The sequence below is a fragment of the Lycorma delicatula genome, chromosome 8 (genome assembly GCF_047948215.1).
Source record: "Lycorma delicatula isolate Av1 chromosome 8, ASM4794821v1, whole genome shotgun sequence".
NCBI lineage: Eukaryota > Metazoa > Arthropoda > Insecta > Hemiptera > Fulgoridae > Lycorma > Lycorma delicatula.
This window is the reverse complement of record NC_134462.1, coordinates 141,595,320-141,622,284: the sequence shown is the minus strand read 5'-3', so window position 1 is coordinate 141,622,284 and position 26,965 is coordinate 141,595,320. Positions and strand designations below refer to the sequence as shown.

The 26,965-nt window shown below is 31.5% G+C and overlaps 2 protein-coding genes across 5 annotated transcripts in view; one reads left to right on the top strand and one right to left on the bottom strand.

The window, feature by feature from the left end:
• The window catches only part of LOC142328996 (uncharacterized), a 123,356-nt gene that overhangs the window by 29,669 nt on the left and 66,722 nt on the right, over nucleotides 1-26,965 (top strand). The gene's annotated exons all lie outside the window — the stretch shown is intronic.
• The window catches only part of LOC142328994 (uncharacterized), a 96,261-nt gene that overhangs the window by 21,475 nt on the left and 47,821 nt on the right, over nucleotides 1-26,965 (bottom strand). For all 3 annotated transcript variants that reach the window (XM_075373225.1, XM_075373224.1, XM_075373226.1), the window contains exon 2: nucleotides 5,451-5,583. In XM_075373225.1, coding sequence (XP_075229340.1) covers nucleotides 5,451-5,583 — 133 coding nt within the window. The remainder of the gene's footprint in view (nucleotides 1-5,450; nucleotides 5,584-26,965) is intronic.

The following is a 26,965-nucleotide window of genomic DNA, read 5'->3' as shown; positions in this document are numbered from 1 at the left end:
ATTCAACCCGCGTACATTTTGTTCTGTACACACCTTACTCTTCCCCGATTAACTAACTTTGGTAATTCCTTTTTTTACTTTATAAATAAAGTTTCTATGATGATTGAGTAAAACGCTTTTTTCACAGAATTTAAATAGATGATTTTTAAATAAAATATTACATTATTTATAAAGACAATTTAAAGGTATTTAACATTTTTTTTAATTGTTATTATCGATTCATACTGGATTATTGCAATATAATAATATATACCCAAATATCATTATGATATTCAGAGTACTTTCAGGCAAAAATTTTAAAAGAATGAATGAAAAACTTACGGAACAAAGTGCATTTCAAAGACCAGTAGTTCATATTCAATAGCAGTCTCATCGTGTCATTTCGTTGCATTAATTTTCTTATTTTTATTACTCAGTCTTTATAGCATGTAAGAAACTTTTTCTCCAAATTTATAAGCCTTTTACAAATAAATTGTTTTTATTGTTTATTAAGTAATTGCCAACACCCAGTTTAATAATCAGATGGAAAAACGGGGCGATACTGCAAGGTATAAGATAGATTATATCATAGTTAAGCAAAGATTTAGAAATCGACTCGTCGACTGCAAAGCATATCCAGGAGCAGACATTGATAACAACCATAATTTAGTGATAATGAAATTTAGATTGTGGTGTAAACACGTGAAGAACGGGTGTCAGATGAATCGGTGGAATTTAGAGAACATTCAGGAAGAGGGGGTAAAGAAGATTTTGAGAAGGACATCACAAGTGATTTGACTAAAAAATATACGACTAGAAAATGTAGAAGAAGAACGGCAGAAAAAGGAAATTCTTAAATCAGCAGAAGTGAACTGATGCGAAACAAAGAGAACAAAGAAAACCTTGGATATCGGAGGATATATTGCAGCTGATGGATGAGTGTAAAATGTATAAGAATGCTAGCGATGAACAAGGTAAAAGGAGCTATTGACAATTAAGAAATACTACAAACAGGAAGTGCAAATTAGCGAAAGAAGAGTGGATTAAAGAAAAGAGTTCAGAACTGGAAAGAGAGATAATCATTGGTAAAATAGACGGAGCATACAGGAAAGTTAAGGAGAATTTTGTGGTATGTAAGTTAAAATATAATAATGTGTTAAATAAAGATGGTACACCGATTTATAATACGAAAGAAAAAGTTGATACGCGGGTGGAATATACTGAAGAGTTTTGCGGAGGAAATGAATTAGAAACTGGTGTTAAAGAGGATAAAAAGAGAGATACAATACTGAGATCTGAATTTAATAGATCGTTAAAAGATTTGAATGGTAGAAAGGCTTCTAGGACAGACGGGATACCCGCGGAAATACTTCACGCTGCAGATGAGGAAGCGATATATTATACAAACTGGTATATTACCAGTAACCGGTAACCGGTGTAATATTTATAACAAAGGGAAAAAAAGAGTGTTATGTCATGATACCAAAGAACACAGGAGCAGATAAATGCGAAGGATATAGAACAATTAGCTTAACTAGAATTCTCTACAGAAGAATTGAGAGGACAGTGGAGAAAGTTTTATGAGAAAAACAATTTGGTTTCAGGAAAAATACAGGGACAAGGGAAGCGTTCACATTAATAGTAGAAGGAAGATTAAAGAAAAACAAACTAACATACATGGCATTTATAGAATTAAAAAAGGCATTTGATAACGGAGACTGGAATAAAATGTTCAGCATTTTAAAACATTTACGGTTCAAGTATAGAGATAGAAAAACAATTGCTAACATTTATAGAAATAATTATTACTTCGATTAGAATTGAAGAGCATAAGAAAGAAGCAGTAATAAAAAAGGGAGTCGGACAAGGATGTTCACTATCCCTGCTATTTTTTTAATCTTTTCATAGAACTAGCAGTTAATGATGTTGAAGAACGTTTTAGATCTGGAGTTACAGTGCAAGGTGAAAAGATAAAGATGCTACGATTTTCTGATGATATAGTAATTCTAGCCGAGACTAAAAAAGATTTAGAAGAAACAATGAACGCAATGGATGAAGTCCTGCTTAAGAAAATAAACAAGAGCAAACGAAAGTAATGAAATGCAGTAGAAATAAAGCAGATGGACTACTGAATATAAAAATAGGACGGGAAAAACTGTCGAAGTAGAACAATTTTGTTATTCGGGAAGTAGAATTATTAAAGATGAATAAACAAGGAGCAATATAAAATGCTGAATAGCACAGGCATAGCTAAAAGAAGAGACAGACTTATAGGCCACATCCTAAGGCATCCTGGAATAGTCGCTGTGATGTTGGAGAGACAGGTAGATAAGAAAAATTGTGCAGGCAGGCAATGTTTTGAATATGTAAAACAAATTGTTAGGGATGTAGGATGTAGGAGATATAGTGAAATGAAACGACTGGCACTAGATAGTTAATCTTGGAGAGCTCCATCAAATCAGTCAAATGACAAAAAAAAAAAAAAAAATTCTATAACCGTAAGAAGATTTAAAATAACATTTATAAATATTATTTATTAAAAGATTGGTTTCAAAGAGGTTGATAATCCTCTTGAGATGTCACAAATGGATGAATTTCTCTTTTAGAATTGTTTGTAAAATGTAAAATTTCAGGCGCGATACAAAAAGAATTTGTATATTTAATTTTTTTATTTATTTTTGGTTTGATGATTTACTCGGCGCATAAGCTCAAAGCTTGCGCGTGGAAATTTGGAACGGAAGATTTTAAGCGCGTGATAAACGGCAAGCATAACTGGGATTTGAACCTGGGACCTTTAGGTTTTATAGTAATTAACATCCATTTTACACAGATTATTAAATCGTATTATTGCGAGGTATTTATTTATTTACTTTTTTTAAGATAACTCGCATCGAAGGATTTATTGAATTTTTATTACGTAAATATATAAAAATTTTTTTTACACCTTAAAAATAATTCATTTAAACCTTTACTCTTTTTCTGAAAGAAAGTTTTTATCTTTATAACAGCGCCATATAAGCGTTATTTAACGTTACTAATCTTATCTTTGAATTATTAAAAATTTTCTATCGATAGAATTATGAAAGAAAACACTTATAAAAAGTTGTTTTTACACATATGTTATTTTATTTTATACCGTTTGGCTTTTTGGTATTGTTCGTGGTAGCGATATGAATAGATTTAAAATTACCAAAGCCGTATAACTTTTTCTTTTTAATTGTTTAATAGTTATTATAATAACTTGATTATACATTAGTATAAATGAAGCTTGAAAAATAATTTTTTATACGATAAAGTATTTTATAAGAAATATTTAAAATAAGGAGAGGATTTGTAAATGTCAGGACGCATGAAAAATTATTTGAAAATAAAAGCTTCTATTCAAAATTATCACTTTGCTACGGTGAAATGCAAATCAGATTAAAAATCTGTTACTACAAAACTCGATAAATAGTTTTCCTGTTTCTATCTAAATATATCGATGTGAGGAGATCCAAGCGTACAAAACTTCTAATGAAACAGAATACATACTATATTGTCAGACTAAAACTCTCTGTCAATCAAATTTTATTTAATGGAATCTATAAACTTAACGATTCAGAATGTAAAAAAAAAGTTTTTACAACGATACAAAGAATACATGAAAGCCTTCATTCCATCATCGACTTTGTTTTCGTGAATCATCTCGTTGAGGAAACTCAGATATAAAACAAAATTGAGAAGGTAAAAATCTTGCGCGGAAATTCTAAAGGATGAATGTCGAATATATTTAAACGACTTAAATTAATTAAAAAAACTATTCATAATTAGTAAAGATCAAACGGTTATATAAAAGTATCACCAGTAGTAGTAGCCCGATTCAAATACTTGCCCCGCATCCTACGGGCAAAAACACTCATGCGCTTTCTGAAGTAGATCGATTTAAAAAAAGGCTAACTCAGTGTTACTGAAGTTTTATAAAACTTTTACCTAAACAATAGTGCACTTTAATACGTTTAAAAATGATTTATATATTTTCAGTAACGGAAAAGTTAGTACTTGTCTGCTAAAACGAGCATAAATTCAAAATTAATTTCAAGTTTTATTTTTTAATTAATCGGTCTATAATTTCACCCGTTCCTTTAATAGTATGTATTTAATAGTCTGATAGTTTTGTATTAAAAGATTTTTAATCTGATTTCCATTTCACCGAAGCAAAATGATAATTTTGAATAGAAGCTTTTATATTCAAATAATTTTTCATCCTTACAACACAAACCCTCCTGACATTTACAAATCCTCTCCTTATTTTAAATATTTCTTATAAAATACTTTATCGTATAAAAAATTAGTTTTCAAGCTTCATTTATACTAATGTATAATCGCGTTATTATTATTAAACAATTAAAGTAACTCCTTTAATAGTCTGCCCCTTTCTACTGCTACAACCATAACGCTAGTATTCAACTAATTATTTTGCCGGTCAGTCTACACCGCTATTTCTGAGGAAGTAACTAAACGGGTAGATGTCCTTTGATTTTGATCAAATTGAGAGTCGTTTGAGAAGATGTAATGAAATGCTGCTGTAGAATTGTTCACCAGATGACCTGAATACTAAATAAAATATCTGATTTACTTGAGTTAGTGGGACCGCAGTTAAAAAAAAAACTGCTGAAAGCTTTAATCTGGTATCCGGTCGCTATCTGTTTACAAAAAATAAAAACTTTTTTCGTTTTAATAGACGATTAATTCTCCATTATCATCAAAGCTTCTACGCGGGAATAACACGAACAAAATTTGTACAGTGTAAAAAATTATGCCGACTGTATTTCTAATTTAATTAAAAGTAACACAATTTCATGTTTTGGGAGTTACTGTTCCGCACTAATTTCCGAATCTTATAGCACAAGTGCGGAAAACTACTAGGATACAAAATTTCATATACCGATCCGATACTTCTTCTGCTTCTCTATTTGCTTGATTAGCGCTAATCCTGTTCACACATAGGAGAGAACATCATAAAATAAACTCTTATCGATATAAATATTCACAATTTAAAAAAAAATTATTATGTTATTTAATAGGTTTTTTAAATTATCATTTTCAGTTTGATAATTTTTAAATCGTTTCTTTTAAGTAGCAAAAAATACTATTTTCAAAGGCTTTCAGAAACTTTCACGATTTTTTAATTATAGCAATCTCTTCATTCTACAGTTTAAATAAATCTTGTTAACAGAAAAAAAGGGTACGTCCAACATTATAACCGCGTTTTGTATACCTAGTGCATATGCTTGAATTTTAAATCGATAACGATAAGTTTTATCTTGATTAAATGTAAATGTAACAACAAATTGATTAAGTGCAAATAGTAAAAAAAAAATCTTCTCAAGCGAGAACGTTATACATATAAATGTTACTCGTTTAAATCGTTTCAAAAAAAAAAACAAACATTTAATCAACTATTACAAGATTTTATTGAATTAATTACATACCGTTAAAATAGGATGCGTAAAGTAGAGTATATACATTTACATTTTCAGAATGTACCACCAATGGATTATCCAAAATACAATCGTAGACTGCTACACAGTAAATTGAGATCAGAGACCATAATAATCCTTGAATCTGAAAATTATAAGAATATCCTCTTATTAAAAAAAAAAAATAATATTAATAATACGGATAAATAAATGACGCTATACATAATAAAGAGTAAGTAGTTTTTTTTTTTTTTTTTTTTTTTTTTAGACGTAGTCTACATATCTACATATTACGAATAAATTTAGTACAGACATAAAGGAGCGCTAAGTTCCTCGATAATAGTTTTCTGGCAAACATTCTGTTGTCGGGTTTTAATCGGTAACCGGTACCTGGCCGGTGATTCAGAGGTGTAACAAAATATATATATATATATATGAACAAGGGATTCGGCTTTTTACCGGCCTGAATTTAACGAAGCTATACAAGATAACCAGAGATTCCAGAATATTGTACAACCCGATAAGTTATCTCGTGAAAGATGTCCGCTGAACTGGACATCATGAAAGATGTATTTTTGCTGTTGAATTACAGTGCTGTTAGTAAAAATTATTAAAATATAGAGGTTTCTATCGTACTTTATAAGCGTGTATATAGATTGCTCCACGTACGGAGACGATAAGCTCCTGAAACCGGCACAGTCATTTTCAAGATAATAAGCGTTGCAAGGATTACTAAGCAAAGAGAGAAGTGATTTCTTGTCTTGTTCGTTAATCCAAACGTAATTTTACACAATAACTTACCAAAATTCAGAACATACGGCCGTACTATCTTAACGAAAAGAACCGACTCGACTGTGAACATCGTTATTCTCAGAGAAAGATATTCTTAATAAGCGTGAATTATACCTCAGGTGTTTAAATCCATCGCAAATATAAGAATGTTAGAGACAAGTAATGCAAAGCGACAAATTAAAGTACCGTTCTTTCAAGAAACAATGTATTGTATGTTGTTTCTACTCGATGGAAACGTATTGTATTATGCGGAATGTAAAGTAAGATGCGAATCGTTTGTACGTTTAGTACTTCAAAGGTACGATTTACGTATGTCATGTAATACAACAATTTATAGATTTAGGTGATGCGGTATAAGACACAGAAAACAGAATAGTCATTTCCAAAAATAACTATCACCCCCCGCCAAGTTTATTCGAGTAAACAAGGAGTAAAGCGGTTTCCTTCTTTTACCAAATATATGTTGCATATTAGCCTAACAAGCCCGTCAAAATGTAGGTAACGTTCAACCTTACAAACGATTCCTTCACTCGGTTCACCAAAGGGAATCGGTTAATATCATTACTTTCAGAGAAAACATTTCTGACCGATTCATCAGAGTTTTTGTTTCGTTATTCAGTCGTCGATGAACAAAGCGAAGATGTTATTTATGCGGCTGAATATCTGCTGTATCTTTATCGACTCGGGTTGCTGATATGTTACAGTATATAGGGCTTTGTGAAGAAGGCTACGGGAAACCGCTTCATTCCTCTCTCCGTAGTAATCTTGACGCGAGATACTCTTATTATTCCGGTAAACAGCTTTGTCCTCGTATCCTTGTATCATGTACTAGGTACAATGTTGTTGTGCTTGTGGAATATTAGCGCTTAGTATAATATACTGTATAATATACAGTATAGTATATATACATTGTTATTACGCATCTTTTTAAAGATATGAAAATTTAATTACGCGTTAATAATAAAACGATAATTTTTATGTAGTTTTTTACTTTTAAATGTCCCTTTTAAAATTATACGAGTATCTAAATTAATTTTACTTTTCATTTGTAAAAGAATTCTTAAATCATTTAAATGATATTTTTCAAAATTAAATTGTTATGTAAAGCGACTTTCTGCTATTACTGCTGCTTAAATTCATGAACAATAACTTATTAAAATTAGTGTCTTGAGCAAGATATATTTTTATGGTAGGTAATGATACAGGGCACCGAGAGAGAAATTATAAATTTTCTCTACTGTAGAACAAATTTTTCTTATTATAATCCTTTCTTATTATTAAAATTCTTATTATAATTTAAAAAAAAAAAAAAAAAAAAAAAAAAAATTTTTTAATCCTTCTGCCTTTTATTATCTATAGTTAAAATATTTATTAATGAATTAAAAGTTTGCATTTCTAAGTAATTTAGTATTATATAATGAAGAAAACTATATTTATTTACTTAATAATTATACATTATAATGTTTTTTAACGTACTTTTAACGTACTTTAAAGAAAAAGGGATTTTTTTTTTTAAATTTAACTTATACATTTTTTTACGTAAGAGTAAATTTTGTCAATCGTATTGATTTTTATAATTTTTTGTTTTGTTTTCATGGAGAATTCCTGTACAAAGTTTGTTGTGGAAGATAACTTCCAACTTTTTTAAAACTCTGATGTCAGCAGTATCATAAAATACCCAGTTAATTATGAAATAAATAGTAGATGTGACTAAAGTTCATTTTAATTATTTAAAATATGATTCATGCAGTATATATATATATATATATATATATATATATATCATTAATTTTAGGCCGTAAAGTTGGCCGTTGTGGTTTATTATTAAACCACAACGGCCAACTTTACGGCCTAAAATTAATGATATAGATGTGGAAGATTTATATATGTAGTGGTTTTTGTGAACCTGTTGTGCAAAAACTACTCGACCGATTGAGCTAAACACGAACGTACTTTTTATACCTAAGAATAACATAGGAGTATTGCCGTTTATAAATATTTTTCACTGTTTTAAGACGGTGGCCGTTTTAATGGCTTGCGGAAATAACCGGATTATATTCCTTGCCGATTTTCAACTTTACTATGTCCAAACCGTTGGTCAAATCGAATTCGGAGACCGTTTGCGTTATTTGAAATTGAATTTTCTATTAAAAAAATCTGTTTGTCTTTCTCGGATATCTTTTTTGGTTATCGAAAAAAAGTAGGTTTAAAGATGCGACTGAGTAGGGCGCGGTGGCTCAACCAACACAGCCACTGCCACTGTTACTGTGCGTGCGACGTGATTTACTGCATCTGCCTTCGATTATTTGACTAGAAAATAAAGAAAAATTTAAAAATTATAAACTAAATACGTCATCTCCTCGTGGTGTCTATCGGGTAATTCCAAGAACCGTGCCGATTACTTTTTTACCTGTAGGCTACGAAGGACCGGATATAACAAATATTTTTAAGATGGTGGCCGAATATTCTGAAACCCGCATTATTCAGATCGCTTGAAGTTTCGAGCCCCGTTTTAACCAAACTGTTGCTCTGAAGAAATTACAGCGCATTAATAGTTTTTATAAATTGAACGGGCTTTAATTTTTATAAAAGGGTCTCATAATGAAGAAGTTATATTTTAAATTTGCCGCCTTTTTTTCGCGCTAAAACCAGAGTAGAGATTTTTATAAGGTATTATCGGTAAATTACGGAAAAGTACGCGCTTGAACAACAGTAGAAATGATAAAAATAATCTAACGTGTTGACAACGAATTTTCGAAAAATACCATCTTTAGCGAGGAGGCGCATTTTCTTCTTAACGGCTTTGTCGGTAAACAAAATTGTCGAATTTGGGAATCAGAAAATCCAAAAAAAGATTGAAGAACTTCTCGTGCATCCTCCACGGGTCACGATTTGGTGCGAATTTATGGCTGATGGATCGATCGGATCTTACTTCTTCGAAAATGGAAACGGAGATGCCGTTATCGTCAATGGAGTTCGATATAGTGAGATGATTTCCAACTTTTTATGACCTAAGATTAACGTTGCGGAAGACGTATGGTTTTAATAAGACGGCGCAACATGCCGCATTGTCGATGAAACCGTGCGATTACTGCGAGAAAAATTAAACGGTCGTCTTATGTTGCAGCGAGGTGATGAGAATCGGCCGCCAAGATCATGTGACTGACACCTTTGGACTTTTTTCTTTGAGATTATCTTAAGGTTAAAGTGTTCGTCGATAAACCACGAACAATCGAGGACCTCAAAGAAGAAATTCAACACAACATTGCCGACGTTTCCCGACAATTATGTCAATGTGTTTAGAGAATTTTATCAAAAAAGTGAACATGTCTAAAAAGTGTCCGACTAAAAAGAAAAACCGTAGAATTTAAATAGAGATTAAGCCAGTGAATTTTATTCCGTTCGTAAGTAGTAGTACGTCTGGAATGTATCTCTGATCTCGTAGGGACTTAATCATATAAGTATCCGAGGTCTTTTTGTTACTACTAGTTAAGCTAATATTTGTTAATTTCTATGGATACTGTCACGGTGAACAAATGCGTTTAAAAAAATTGTTATTAAATAAATATTATAATATAAAAAGCGCTAACTAAATGCAATCGATAGGAATTTTAATACTAAAATAGTTCGAAATGTAATACTCCTTTAATGTGTTTATTATATTCGCTTTTTTCAAATCGCCTCCCAAATTTTATAACCTACAGAAATTTCTAAAAAAAATTCAATGAAGTTAAAATTTGTACCTATAAAGCATCTCTGACTGAATGATTCATCAGCGCCCAGCAAAAACTACCGAAGATAAATTGATAAAAATCTGCGACATGTTCTTCGTACGGTGTAAGTGCACACTAAGAAAGGACTTTTTGAAATTCCGAGTTGAAAGGGGTATAATGGAGTAAAAATGAAATTTACTACTTTATTGATTTCTGTGTTACAGATGAAGATATCAAATTGATTTGTGGCGGATGTAATGTTCATATAAATGTCTCAAAAATCAGTATCTAGATTTTTGAAATTCGACCTTCACAGGAGTGAAGCAAGGAAAAAAATTTGAACAACAATTGCAAATTTTCCCTATTTCCGACTATACTAAACGAGATATTAACTAGACTAGGGCTTGCAAATACTCGTCAGTTAAATATCTAAAAACAATTTTCGGGCTTTTTTGAATTTAGATTTTTTAAGGGGTGAGCGGTGTACGGCGCGGCAGCTCAACCGACACAGCCACTGTTTGTGTGTAGCGCGATTGGGTGCACCTGCCTCCGGTTACTCGATTAAAAACCATAAAATAAAAGTAATGAAACATTTTTTTAAAAAGTGAGATACGAAGTACGGTCACTTCCTAGTGGTGTTTGTCGGGTAACGCTAAGAACCGGGTGAAATACATTTTTACCCGGTTATAACTAATATTTCTAAGATGGAGGTCGACTGTTTTGAAACCCACATTCTTAAATCGCTCAAAGTTTCGCATCTTGTTTTGATCAAACTGTTATTCTGAAGAAATTGCGATACACTGAGATTTCTTATACGTTGAACAGGGTTTAATTTTTATTTATCATTACTGTTCTCACAAGCAAGAGTTTAATGAACGCAGCGGGGTCCAAGAGGTAGAACCGTATCCGGCTAAATATCCCCTGACCGCGACGAAAACAGAAACAACCGCATAGCATGGGCAAATCCGCGACGGAGTAAAGTCTATTTATTCTTTTATAACTATTTAGAAAATATGGAAAACAATAGAACCGGCTTAAAATTTTTGCAAATTATTTGGTGAACTTTCTTACTGCAGATGAGAAATATTCTGTCGTTAAAAGATTCATTAATTGAATTTTTAAGAGGGACAGAAATGGTATTTATAACTTATTTTAAAATATTGGCGAAAATCTTATCGATATTCGTTGAATTTTATTATATACTCGAACTTAAAATGCAAGTTGTGATTTCCTGTGTATCAACGGGAATTAAAAGATACCGATTTATTATACTTTTAATTTTCTTAACAATTTTATTGTTTAATAGCTATTTTTATTTCCTCGTACCAAGTAAAGGAAGTATTGTGATCGCAAAAAATTTCGGTTTTCAGATTTCAGCGGAAATATCCATTTTGACTAGTTTCGGCGTAACGTCTGTACGTATATATCTCGTATAACTCGAAAACGATTAGCCGCAGGATGTTGAAATTTTGGATTTAGAACTGTTATAACATGTAGTCGTGTACCTTCCCTTTTGAATGGCATCGACTGGACCAAAAAAACTCAAAATCTAAAAAAATTGGATTTTGGGCTTTTTCTAACTGCAGTAATAAGCCCTCATCGAGAGCTTTTCAATGATATATGATAAGCGGTACTTATTTTCATCGGTTTCAGAGTTATAGCCAAATAACATTTTAATTAATGAAATATTTGGATCTTATAAGAGGAAGGAACATCGATTAAAATCTGACTTCATCTCATTTTTTTTAAACAATTATATTGATTTATTAGTAATTATTAACCTCTGATTGTAGAAAAAGTTTTACAATAAATAATAATTCAATAAAAAAATATATATATCGGAATTTGTTATTAAAATAAAATTTTATATACTTTTCATTTTAAAAAATGCGTGTATGTAATTTAATAGACGTTCAAGGAAGTCATGTGGTGTCCACATCTGGTTTTTAATATTATTATTGCTTGAAATACTGGAAAATAAATTACTAAATTCCTCCGCTACCTGAATAATGAGATAAGTTAGGTTATTTTGTATTTTTAGTGAAGTTACCCGACTTCCCTTTTATCCGATTCCGCTTTTACTTTTGACATTTGCCCTAAGTTTAAGATTCACTGTTTGAACTGGATATTGACTTAACAAAATATAATGTTTTAGCGTTAAAAATAACCCGGTAGAAATTCTTTTGTAATTTTTCAAATAATCGTGGTATTTATAGTACAAATTATACTTGACATTTCACTTCCTAGACGTAAACATCTTTTTTTAATATTTAAATCGTTTCTATTTTATTAAAGGCCAAGCTAGAAAGAAAACCTGAAAAATAATCGGATAATAGTTAAATCTTTCAAAGGTAATTTTGTTATTACTTTTAGAATTTGTTTCTGTCAATAAGGTTCGAATCCTCGTCGACCGTACTTTTAAAAAAATAAAAGTAATCTTTGTCTCGTTCTATGTTTTCATTAACGGATGTTGGTATTGCAATTTGACACTTCTCATCTCAAAAGACTATAAATACAAAAATAATACGCTTTTAAACACATCTCAGAAAGGCTAATTATTCACGATCATTATTTTATATATTTATTATCAGGACGCAAGTTTTTCGTATCGGACATTTCTTTCAAAGGATTTTTCTTACCGATAGGATATACGCCTAACCGTATTACAAATAAAACTTTTTAATGAATTTTATCGAAAAAAGTAAAATATTCCCAAAAAACCTCTTTATAAAAAAAAATATGGCAAAGTATTCCATCGCTTTCCGGCTATGCCGGTCAAGTCACGGTTACCAAAATAAGATTTCAGCTTCAAAATTCTTAAATTTTGAATAAGAATGTTTTTGTTAATCGGCGGGGAAAACTTAGCAGCGATTTATTTATAAAGAAGTGAAAAAATAAAAATTAAATTAAAAGAGAATCGTTTAAAGATATTGAAAAATGGAGTATAAACTTTATCAAGGTAATGAAAACGATCGCTTTTCATTTTGGATCCGGGATATAATACGGGTTCCAAAGCTAATTTAATTGTAATAGCCCTTTAAACGATTAAAAAAATGCAAAAAAATTAGTTATAAAAACTAAAAGAGTTAGAGCCCCAAAAACAACAGAATATATTTTGTTTAGAGGAGGGTAATATATTTTTAAGAAACTTTTTCCCAAAAAAATATTTACGTATAAGCTAACCTTAACAAATTTTCTCAAGTAAAGTGTTTTAGTTTCACTAAATCTAATACTCCTTTCAATTCAGGCTAGAGTAGGAAAAATAGAATTTTCAAAAGACGTTTTTGCAATTCAGGTCCGGGGTCTTTAAAAGAATTGTAGATATTTCTTGACAGCTCTATATACGATGCACAAACTTTCAAAAAGTTTTTGAAAAACATTTAAACCGAAGGGAGATAGAGTAAAAGAACGAAAAAAATATACTCCAAATTTAAGAGGCGGAGATTAAGTTTTAAGAAAACATTTTTGTAAGCCTATCGCATTAAGTTTCGGGACCTAATAGAAGCGCGCCTCCGTTTCAGTTGCCTGCTACGACAGGCAGGGGAGAATCGGTGGTCCTATTCTAACGTACCCGAAACTGCAAGACGTATATATCCCTTTAAATCTTGAATTTATATATAAGTATTATAGGTAACAAATTTTCTTTAATGAAGTTTCCTCTAAAATCCCTCTGAAGAAAATCGAAATTATTTTTTTCGCGATATTCCCCCACCCTCTTAACGAATTTCGAAAAAAAATTAATTTGATCGTCGTGCGATATAAATAAAGAAATAGTTAGCCGAATTTGAAGGAAATAGGTGCGGTCAATCCTGAAATACAAGGTCAAATGCAGGGCGACACACGTACGAGTACGTTTAGATGTTCTCATAAACATACGTACATTTTTTGGTCTAGATGAACTAATTGAACTTTAAAAATAAAGATTTACAGAAAACCCGATATCCCATATTTGATACGATTACCGTATTTTCCCCTTTACTTTAGCTATTCTAGTTAAATTCACCGGGAAAATAATAATACTTTTCAATGTTTCTTTAATTTTCAAAGATTTGATGTCGGTAACAAACTAATGATATTTTTTTTTTTATAGTTAAATTTAAAAATATTGTTTATTATTTTTAATCGAGTTTTTCAATTTTATTTCGTGACGATAAAAAATTGTATAATATGAAATAAATTCCGGATTGAAATAACACGCTACAAAATCATGGAGGTCGTCCTAGTACTGATGAAATATTTATCGACTGAAAAGTATGTTTACCGTTAACAAGGCCGTCTCTTAGTATTTCTCTTTGAAATTATTGCCGCGATAAATACATAAAAAAATTAAATTAACAGTTGGAATTTTACTCCATTAGGACAGATAATGCACTTATAATAACGTTTTATTCGATTACAGTTTTCATTATACATTTTTAATAAAATAATATGCGTAACGTTAATCTCTGCGTAATATGCGTAATCTCTGCGTAACGTTAAAAAATTTAATAATATTTACGATTAATTTATTTTAATATTATAGTTAAATATTTATTTATTTTGTACGGTAAACCGGTAAATTTCAGTTAAGTATTACAAAAGCGGCTTATATGAACCTGATTATATAAATTTCTACAACGGTAATATTTTACCGTTATCAGAAAAAATGTATTATAATATTGATATGAAAAATACCAAAGAACAAATAGAAAATATCAAATATCATACAAAAAGCGAAAACTGATGCGGAGAAACAGAGAAAGAGAGGGAAAATGATCGTGCACGAGAATGAAATGAGCGAGACAACTAGCAGGTGATCAGGTTTACGGCAGTGAATGTCGTAACGGATGTTAATTAAAAACAGGTGATCGATTCGTTACTAGAATATTAACCGCAGTTAAAATATAACTTTTTGATTTATTTGTACGTATCGTTTTAAAATAAATACATAACGATTAAGCTATGTGTTGATTAAAACAAAAAAAAAATCGCTTTACAATTTGTCACGTTTTACTTTCCCTGTGAATATACATAGAATAGCTATATTAAGAGGAAAGTACGGTGACGTGTAAAAATGGAAAATCTTGTTTTTTGCAAATCGTTACGTTTTTGATTCTCGGCCTTTCATCCGGAGGTCTCGGGTTCGAATCCCGGTCAGCCGTGGCATTTTCGCACACGCTACGATTCATTAATCTCATCCTCTGAACCGATACCTAACGGTGAACCTAGAGGTTAAACAAAAAAAAAAAATATATATATATACGTACGTATGTACATGTGTGTGTCGGATGCTTTTGGTCATATATCTCAGGATTGACCGAACCGATTTTCTTCAAATTTGGCGCAAATATTTCTATATTTAGGATATTGATCGTACTAATTTTTTTTCAAAATTCGTTAAGGGAGTCGTAAGCGTAACCAGGTATTTCTGTAGGAGTTGGGGGCAAAAATAAGGTAATGTTTTTGTGTTAAAAATATTTTTATTTGAACGTTTGAAAACGGTAACAATAATTAGTCGCGATGCTATTCAAACCTATCCGAATCTTATTTCAGCACTCGCCTAAGAGAGTTCTAGCTAAATCGTGACAAAATTTTGTTTTTAGCTTCTAGGACCCTCTTTTTACGCGTACTCATCGTACAAAGACCGACAAGCTAATATTTTGTCTTTGTTCACCGTAATCGTGTTTTTACCCTGCGTAAGGTGCTGAAGGAGTTTTCGATAGTGCACTTTGTGCGGGTCTGTGCAAGTGAGATATGTAGCGCCCGTTCTACGGGTAGAAAAATTGCGTTTCTTAACTAGCGCGGCTAGTTCCATCTCCTTCAGTTCGGCATTTGGCACATTTTTTTTCCTTTGCGATGGTTGTACCGAAGTTCAGCTTCGCTAGGAAATCGTTCAAATTGTAATTACAACAAAAACTTGTAGTTTTTTTTTTTAAATCTCATACGTCATATCAAGCGTTACGTGAGGGTAATGCAAAAAAAAAACGCTGTTCCAGAAGCATTATTAATGAATCTATGTAGGGAACAAGTAGTGATCTCGAAAACTCGCTAGGAGTCTGTGCTGGTGGATTTGCACGATGTTTCTGCCGATTTATGACTCGCGGAATATTGAAGTCTGTTCCAAGATGCTCGGCGATTGTTTCAGCCTCTGCTATAATACATTCAGTTCTAACAACCGCATTTCCACTGTGTTTTCTCATGATGTCTGTAATTGTTTTTATGCGATCGGCACCATGAAGCACCGCATTTTTTGACCGAAGCATTTACCACCGATTGCAGGAGTGTCGAATATTTTACTACGAGACAAACACTAACAATGAATTTTCATTTTGTAGCAGCGCCGTGCACTTGAAAAGCGACTTTTCTCGTTGCATTGTTACCGACTTGATAGTTTTTCAAGCGCCATAACGATTTGCACGTAATGTTTCTTGAATGCGGGGATACTTTTATATTTTTGAGACCAACAGGTTTCACAGAGCACTTGTATATTCGGTATGCATTTTCGACGAAGGTCGATTATCGGAAGAATCTTATTGTTTCTTTTGTTGTAAAGACCGTATTTCGTATCGCTGCTATTTCGTTTAAGTTGTTACAACTAAGTTCAGTTTGCGACTAGCACAGTGAAAGTATAACGCTCTCGCATACTTTTCTCGAATAATTTTCTGTACACCACCATCCTATCCCGCCATACAGGAACACCATCGCATCCTTGTCCGACGCTCTTTTCTGGATCAAGGCTCATCTTTTATTTAAAGTTGTTAATCGTAGACGCTACAGATTTTGCATCCATGTCGGTCAACTCTACAAAAGCTAAATTCCTCACGAATCGTCATCTTTTCTTCGTCAAAAAATCTAATCCGAACGGAAAGCTTCTCTTTGTTAGTGATCGACGCTTTTTTAAAACTTCCATTTTTTAAGATTAGGTCATACTAAACCAACGTCCAAGCCGGTGACCCGCATCATTATCAAAATACGTTTGATCCTGTACACCAGAGCCAGACGGTAGCGAAAATCCACTCGATTTTTCACCAACATTCTGCTTAGAATTTCTCTTTTCCGCCACTATCACTTTCGCTACTACTTTTATCTGGTCGCTTCCTCTTCTGCCTCCCTAAAAGAAAATAAATAACTGCTATATTTTCTAAAAAATAAAGAAACTAAGAATTTAAGCTTCTGAACGGACTCTGCTACAAACTTCAAATTTAAAAATGCTTTTTTATCGTCTCCGTATAATAATTTTTCACAAAGTTACAGCGTTTTGAAAATCGGTAAAGATTTTTTTTGTGAAAAATTTTCTTAACCTAGATATGAGTTGAAGAGTTTCAAAACCACCTAATTGTAATTTTTTTCAAATTTAAAAGTTTTTTTTTCATTTTTACACAAATGTACTAGTGAAATAAGTAGGAAAAAAAAACACAAAAAACCGGGGAAAAGTTCAAATCTAACAGGCTTTGGCTGGATACATAATGAAATTAATGTGAACCGATATGGTTCTGATTTGAGGTTAGAAATTTTTGTTTCAAGACTGCGTTGCGTTTACATAACTTCTGTACTGACTGAACTTAATCGCATCAAAAATTGGACTACTTGAAATTTTGAACCGTTCACTATTTATTACCTATCAAACTTTTAATGGTTTTTTATTTTAAACCTTTAATATTTTCTACAAATTTGTTTTACTACTTGCAACTAGCAAAAGTAGCTAGATGTAAAATCAACCGTTTCAAAATTCTAAACGATCTAATTAAGTAACTCTGTTGCAAAAGTACCTCGTTACAACTTTCAATCGTTATTTAAAATTACTGTTGGATTGTATACTTGTTATTATTTCCTTATTTTTATTTTATGATTTTTCTTAAAATTTCAATAATAAAGACAACATCAAAATCACTATTATTACAAACAAAAAAAATCTTCGCATTTCCTGAACGTTTTAGGTCGCTTTAATTAGATGATTTTACAACTCGCATGGACCCAAATGCAGATAATATAGATACATATCTTTCGCGCTAAAAAGGTTTCTAATATCCATTTTAGATCGCCATTGTTACGGGATTGCGTTCCGAACTAGCTGAAATGCGTTAACTCACTTAAGTGACTCGCTCGCGTCGATTGCAGCGCTTAAACGTACTAGAACTTTCCCGCTAAATCCAACCTCGAACATTCTATAATCTTCCGAGATTTACCGCAGACCATCCAGACCTTGAACCGCCAGTTCCCCACTCGTTCACCAGATAGCGCTCCCGTCACGATTCAAACATGATTTCTTGCCGCGCAACTGTTGACATTGACCTATAATTTTTCGTTTGACTAAATGAGCCAGGGGGATTTGCTCCACCCCTGCCCATCGTTCTTACACCTATGAAGGGAGTTGACAAATTGTGAAAAAAACAATTTTGACTTTCTTCAGAATCATTTTAGAAAAAATTTATTAAAACAAATTTGTTATCTACAAACTACAAGTGCTTATAAAATAATTCAATTTTTTTTTCAAAAAATCAACAACCCACCTCTTAAAATTGGATACATGCTTTTTACTCTAACTCCGTTCGATTTTGATATTTTTTTTTAGTTTGGTTTTTACGCATGATAAATATTTATCAAAAAATATCTAACATTTTATAAAATAATAAACTCCGGACATTAAACAGAAATTTTATTAAAAATTTTTACGTTGTTATTTTAGCCTTTATTAGACTTTTAAGTGTTAGATTTGGAGAAAACTTGAATATTTTCAAAAACGTTTTTTAGGTAGATCTCATAAGAAAGCTACCTATTGTAATGGGTACCATGATTCGACTTCCGGAAAATTTCGACATGTCTTCGCGTTTCACATCCCCCAGATCCCAAAACCATCGTCAGCTCAAAAGTGTGTATATATATATATATATATACACATTATATATTTTAAGCGCTTTTCATTTAAAAAAAAAAAGAAATGAAGTCTGATATGAACCGATGTGCCTTCCCCCTAAAATCCAATTATTTCATTAATTAAAAATTTATTTGGCTATTACTCTGGAACCGATGAAAATAAGTACCGCTTTTGATATATCGTTGAAAAATTCTCAATGAGGGCTTATTACTGCAGTTAAGAAAAACTCCAAAATCCAATGTTTTGGGCTTTTTTGGACACTTTTGGTCAAGTTGATTGTAGTAAAAAGGGGAGGTACACAATTAGATGTTATAACAGACCAAATTCCAAAATTTTAAGATTCTACGCCTAATCGTTTTAGAGTTATGCACATACGTACGTGCAGACGTCACGTCGAAAATAATCAAATTGGATTCAGGGATGGTCAAATGGAAATTTCGTTGAAATCTGAAAACCGAAATTTTTCGCGATCGCAATACTTCATTTACTTCGTACTAGGATGTAAAAATCGAGATTTATAAATAACAGTTAATTATTTTAATCGGTCCCAAATTATTTTTATCGGTAACTAGTCCCTGGTTATTGAATTCACTGCTGTAACAATTCGATTTTGCAGATCTTGAAGAATAGCAGGTTTAATCGGTAAACCCACCGGGTCGGTCTGCTGATTTTGAAGTCGAGAGTTCTAACGTTCAAATCCTAGCAAAGGCAAAAATAACTTTTTTTACGGATTTGAACACTAGGTAGCGGATACCGGTGTTCTTTGGTGGTTGGGATTCAATTAACCACACATCTCAGGAACGGTCGACCTGTACAAGGCAACAATTCATTTTCATTCATACATATCATCCTCATTCAGCCTCTGAAGTAATATCTTACGGGAGGCTAAACAGAAAAAGATAATAACCCTGAAGTAAAAGGTTACATATATATATATTTGTTGTTGTTTATATTCCAATGTCGACATATTACAAAATAGAATTATAAACGAATGTTTCTGTCTAAAGTAATAAATATTATTTGTTATTTAAAAATTAAAGAGATAAAACATTTTATTTAATAGAACGTAATAATATTAAAAATGCTTATCTAATAAAAACAAATTTTATAAAAAAAATACGAATAATACACGTGTAATGACACGCTTATAATAAATTATAATATAAAAAACAAGTTTAAATTTAATATTATATTATAATACAATACATATAGGACAGGCCAGCACAATTAATCAACGCATCACTTTATATTTAAATGACTTGAAAATAATTCACGTGATATTTAATAATTAAAGGTCCGATGTTTAATATAAACGAGGCCGTGGTTTTAAATGAATTTTTATTCAAAATCAGTTAAGATCTTTAATAATTAAAAATAAATTATTGTTTTTGTTTTTACGTAAAATATCTATTTCTCAAACCGAATGAATTACACAATTTTGAGGGGTTGTAAATGGGTTACCAAATTACAAAATAGTTTTTTCAATATCTTTTTGGGAAATTTAATGTTTTAGATACATTTTGTATCTAAGTAACGAGTACCATGATTCGACTTCCAGAAAATTTCGACATATCGCGTTTCACATCCCCCATACTCCAAAACCACCGTCAGCTCAAAAGTTTATATATATATATATATTCACTTTCTTGTGGACACGATAACTGCTGTAATTTTGCGCCAATCACTTTCAAATTTTTTCTTAAAAATAACTCAGAAAATCTCGGTCGAGTTCGTTAAAGGCCAAAATCGAGAACACGGGAATGGAAATGTGAGGGCTTTTTCGAAAAAAAAAACAAAATATCGCTACAGCTTTCTTATAAAGTAAAATATCGAATTTATTTAAAGTTCCTACGATTCTTTGGATAAGGGCCTAAAACTTATGCGAGTAAAGTTTTTTGATATCGCCAACCATGGGCTCAGGGGGTGGAAAAAATGAAGTTTTGAAAACCAAAAAAAAAAATCGTATCTCCCTCATTAGGCACAGCATAACATCGATTTAAAGTCTCCGTTAGTCCTCTAAACATTACCTAAAACGTTTATGTGAAACAATTTTTGATATTACCGACCCTTACTGTAAGGGATTACCAATTTTTTTCTGAAATTGTAAGAAGATGGACTTGTCGTATGCTAAACATGTGAAACTTTTTTACATGCAACCGTTTTCGTATCGAGTAAATTTGAAGTTTTTCTTAATTTTAAGGTGGAAATCTACCTCCGCCTTCCGGCGTGCCGAAAGAGATTTTTTTTATTTATTCCCCGCCGCTAAAAAAATATAATATTCTTTTTTTTTGTTGGCAGGCTCTAACTTTTAAAATTTATTTATAATTTTTTATCGCTTTAAGGGCATTAAATCTAAGTAGTTTTGATTCTTATATAGTACACCGCGGACCCAAAATAAGAAGCAATGTTTTTCATTATTATCATGAAAGATAAATTTTATTTTTTAAATATTTTAAAAACGATTCATATTTAAAATTTCTTTTGTCAAGAATCACCACTTAAAAAAAAAACACTAGTTTTTTCCAGAGAGTAAGCGAGTCCCCTAAATCAATTTTTTTTATTTATTTAAAATTCGGAAATTTTTTTGCTTATATCTTATTTTGATAACGCAATAATCAATAAAAACATTTGATGTGGACACCACATAACTTCCTTGTACACTTATTAAATTACATATAGACATTTTATTTTAAATGAAAAGTACATAAAATTTTATTTCACTGATAATTTCTGATTTCTTTTTTCATATTTTTTTTATTGTTATTGTTGAATTGTTATTTATCGTAAAACATTTTTACAATCTGAGGTTAATAATAATAAATCAATAATAATAATAATTAATAATTATTAATAAATCAATATTTAAATTAAAAAAGAAGTTAAAAAAAGGAATGAAATCGAATTCGAGCCGATGTGCCTTCCCCAAAGATCCAAATATTTCATTAATTAAAATTTTATTTCGCTATAACTCTGGAAATAACGAAGTACCGCTTATGATATGTCACTGAAAATCTCTCATTGAGGGCTTATTACTGCGGTTAAAAAAAGTCTAAATCAAATTTTTTTTTAATTTCGGCCTTTTTTGGACATTTTTAATATATATACAAAATATAAATAAAATGAGATGACTAAAAGAGGTATATAATTTTTTAAATTTAATATTAAAACATATTTTAATAATCAAATTATTATAACCGTAATTTGATTAAATAATTGAAAATAACGAGTAGAATCTACCCGCAAGCATCAAGTTTAAACTAGCTCGCTACTGAGACTGACTGCCTAAGTGAATATGAAAAATACACAAACCTCAAATGGAGATTGTGTCTGTTGTCGACCTTAAATTGAGCGTAACTGGAGAATGACTCGACTAATCTTCACCAAATTTTCACATGCTCAACTTCAGATATATTATATATATATATAAGTTGCAGACCTTGCTTCGGTCGCCATTCCTATCTACCCAGAGGGCTTCAGCCGCTGCGCTGTACGTTATGCTCATAGATGATAATTATAATGTTCGGGCTTTATAGAAACCCGAAAAAGAAACTAAATTACACAAGATAGAATAATAGTAACTACGGTAACTAAACTACACGCACCTTCGATCACGAAAAATTCAAAACTTATTTCTTTGCCGTGGTGGCAGAAATACGATAATGAAGTAAAAGAACGAATGGTTTTTCCCCTTAATGTATATATTTTATTCACAACTTCACCCTCCTTGAGGGCAAAAAAATAGCGAATATTTTTAATATCTTAACCGTCAAGGGAGCTAGGCCTCGGTCGATAGCTTAAAGCCTTCCTTGGTATGACGCGAATATATCCTGCAAATTTGAAAGGTTGGTTCTTACGTGATACGATAAAAAAACAAACAAACAAACTTTATACTCGTATATATTTCCGAATATCCGTGGTCCGCTAGATCTAGAGTGTACCTGATGCATGCAAATATCAACCTTCAACCTGCTAACAAATATCCCGTTTGAATTTTGAAATTCGGACGATTATTTGTAGAAATATTACAAGAGAACCCCATTGCACCTCCAAAAACAGCGTCCCAGGGATACTCCATATATATTTTAGAGATTTTTCGAGATGAAATATATCTAAAAACCTTCTCAGTTATGCCAAGAAACGGGTAAAAATGCGATTGCAAACGATCGGGTAGTTTTCTTGTTTATCCTGAACAAACAAAAACCCTCTTTCTCTTTATATAATAGTACTGTATAAATATAAATATTTATTTATACGTAAAAGTTAGATTTTAAGCGAACGGTATTTTCGTATTCCTCATTCCTTAAAACGTAGACAATTCTATTTCACCTCCCGACCCCACCGTGCGACCCAAAGTAATATCGTACTTTTCTTCAAAATTTCGGTAAAAAAAAAATTGTGTATATACATTATTATTGTAGTATATTCTAAAAGTACTTCAAAAAATTAACAAAAGATAAATTAATACGTTTTGTAATTGTCACGTGAATAATCGGTTTGCTAACATTGAATTGCGGCACAAAATCATATGATAACCTTAGATCGTTCATACTTGTTTTTTTTCCAGTAAGTAGCCGATTTTTGTAAAACGAAATTTTATTAATTAGATGGTTATTATTTTATTTTATTATTACTTAAAACTTTTTAAAATCGTGAAAGCATAAAACCGATTACGGTTAAATTTCTTATTGATTACGTAAAACTAAAAGAAAAACTAACGTCTTAATTCGTCACTAGCGATTACATTCAACAAAATTTTATGTTAATCTTTCTTTTACAATTATTTAACTACGACCGTCATGATATTATTTATTATTATACTTAAAATTACGTAAGACCATTTTAAAAATAACCGCTATTAATATAGTACTGTTATTAACGTAAATATATAATAGTTGAATAAATAGCGTTATCTATGCGCTTTTCTTATAATTAAAAAACTAGTATATCCGAATATCTTATTCAAACATATTCACAAATCTTGGTATTTCTTTTTTCTCTTATTACCATGTGACGCGGTAGATTTAATGATTACTTTCGTGGCACGATAGCTCTAGAGCTCGCTGCAAAAAGGAAAGTACGGTAATCAGTAAAAAATTGGGTGTGCGCTTTTAGCATTTCTTGACTCTTGGATCCCTACTAAAAATAAAGGGGGGGTGTTTTTCGTATGTACTAACACCCGTACACTAGACGGGTGTTACCGGCCTCCGTGGCGCGAATGGTAGCGTTTCGGCCTTTGATCCGGACGTCCCGGGTTCGAATCCCGGTCAGGCGTGTCATTTTCACGCACGCTGCAAATCATTCATCTCGTCCTCTGAAGCAATACATACCGGCGGTCCAGGTGGTTTAATAATTAAAAAAATTGATATTTTTAAACTTTGATCGGCTTCCCTGCCCTCAATATTACCTAAAGTTTTTTGGGTCGCTTGCAAAAGTACTATGCGTAGGAAGACATATAAAATCGGTTAAAAATTATACCGTAAATAAAAGGATAGCTTTCTCGGTTTTTGAGCAAGGGGGAATTTTGGGGCAATTTTTAAAAAAATGGTAAGATAAGCGTGCACGCTTACGCATGTACTGAACTTAATATTAAGTGGAGTTTTTTATTTGCAAACTTTTAAGAAAATCGACCCCAATAAAACTATCTACCCCACCGCTTGGGGATACTGACCCAAACTTTTACCGACAAATTTCCCTACGTACACGAGTTTCTGCAAAACTTTAATAAAAATCAGTTAATCCGGTCAGAAGTTATACGGCAACGCGCGTACAAACGTACGTACGTACGAACATTATCCCCCAGTCTGTTTTATTCTTTGGGGTCCCTGACTCTTCAAACGTCCAGAAATACAAAAAAAAGTACCGTAAATAATTTTTTGATCGATTACCGTAATTTATTCTTGCATCGTAGCTCTAAAACTACGATGCCATAACAGGGATGAAATTTATATAAAACTATGCGAAGATAATAAACGAATAAAATTTGTTCGCAAAAAAATAAACAATGTTAAAGGCTTGAATAGTTAAATAATTGATTACGAGTTCAAGTACACATTAAATAAGTATGCGGAAAATTTACGTTACGCAATTCGTTTATTAAAAAACACACCGACAGATTAATATTGTTTCACTTTTGTTTTAAACAAATTTCTAAAATTTTATTTCAAATTAATCGGTTGGAAAATTAGATATGGTGAAAATAATTCTACTAATTTGATACAAATAATTTTTTTTTCTTTAGGAATGAATGATTATTTAGTAGATTCTGAGAATAAAATTATGGAATTTTTAAATTATTAAAAATCATTATACATATATACATATATACATATATATATATGTAAATATTTGCAACAAAAAATAAGAGACAGCTTATTTTTGTATACTGCAAAGTCGTTCTAATTTAAGAAATATCCTTGAAAAATTGCTGTTTGGTACAACTTATGTAGCTTTCGTCTTACGGTTAAATATTTTCACAAATCTTCTAATATTCTTCTAGAAGAGATTAACCGTGAAAACAATAAGAAATACGGTTGCATCAATATTAAACGCATTTTTAATAAAATTAATCAAAATTCATTTTAAATTTAATTAAACTTTTTGGATTCCCTTAATCTCTACTACTAAATAGACATGTTTTTTCGTTTGTTCCCGATAACCCCCGAAAACTATAAAACCAATCGTTACGAAATTTCAACTGTAGCTTTCTTATGAATCCCGGAATGTTTATCGCAATTCAAATTTCACCGAATTTAGCGTTATATATATATATATATATATATATATATATCACAGGTAAAAAAAAATGTATAAACAAATAACCGTCCTTCTTTTCCTAAATTTAATCACGTCATCTTAATCGATAGATACTGTCTGTATCGATTGTCATTGTCTACGACAATATCGATTTCTTCAGACGGTTGTGAACTCCTCGCGTGAACAAAGTAGCAATCTGTAGGTTTTTATATCTTGAAGCAAGAAGTTCTATCAGGGTAAGCCGTATAAATAATCGACTTCCGATTTCGTAATAATATTTTATAACCCTAGGTCGGCGAGGTCACAGATAGGAAGAAGAACTTCTATGGCTACTAGAATTTATGATTGCAGACAACGTAAATATACGCCAGAATTTTCTTAAAGACTTGAAGAGCCGCGTATACGTTCGGCGCGAACTCGAGTTCGACCTTCGAGAAACTTATTAGGTCAGCATTTGATTATCGATCTGAAATTGAAAAAAAAATTCTAATAGGACACAAGATTAAAATACGTAACAGTTGAAATGCCAGAAATGCAATTATGAAATTCCTGGACTTTGCTATGCCGGGGGCAAAGTACTTTCTGAATAACTTCAATATCCTCCTGATTTCGTTAAAAATTTAATTATCGGAACAAAAACATCGTCACCTGAACGTTTTAATTTATCCAGTAATTTGTGGTGAATATCGATAACTCTGAGAGCGATAGTCCGTACATAATTACTAAATAAAACTGATTTTCGAAGTTCTATACGCATATAACGCGGGCGAAGACACGATGAGGGTCGCTAGTGAATAATATTTTAGAAGAAAAAAAATGACCGGTAGAAAAGAAATTTTTTTCAAATCTTTCAATCTAGATTAAAGCCTAATAAAAACGAAGTTGAATTGAAATTATACAGTTTACATTTATTCTAAAATATTTTTTCCTGTTTTTGTTAGATAGAGTCGTATTACTGTAATATTTAGTAAGAACGAAACTATTTGTACGCGTAAGTATTTCTAATAATAAACAAACTCTTTTGCAGTTCTGCGCACGAAGACCGACTTTTCGCTTCCGAGTTGTCATTATTTCGCAATCAGAAACTCTAATTTTCAGAGTACAACGCACTACATACGTCCGATTAACGAATAGACTCTACATACGAGCGTTAATTTTAAACGCGTTCACCGCTGTCTCACTGCATAAGCGCGTATGAAAAATACACCGATACAAAGTCAACGTAACCTCAAATCGAGGTCGTGTCTGTTGTCGACCTTAAATTGAGCGTAACTCAAGAACGACTCGACCGATATTCATCAAATATTTAGACGCACAACTTCAGATACATTACTAGAGCGCATCCGAATTTCTATGAATTCGATATAGTAGTTTTGAAGAATTTCGAGTCGCAAAATTTTATACGGTAATGGTAT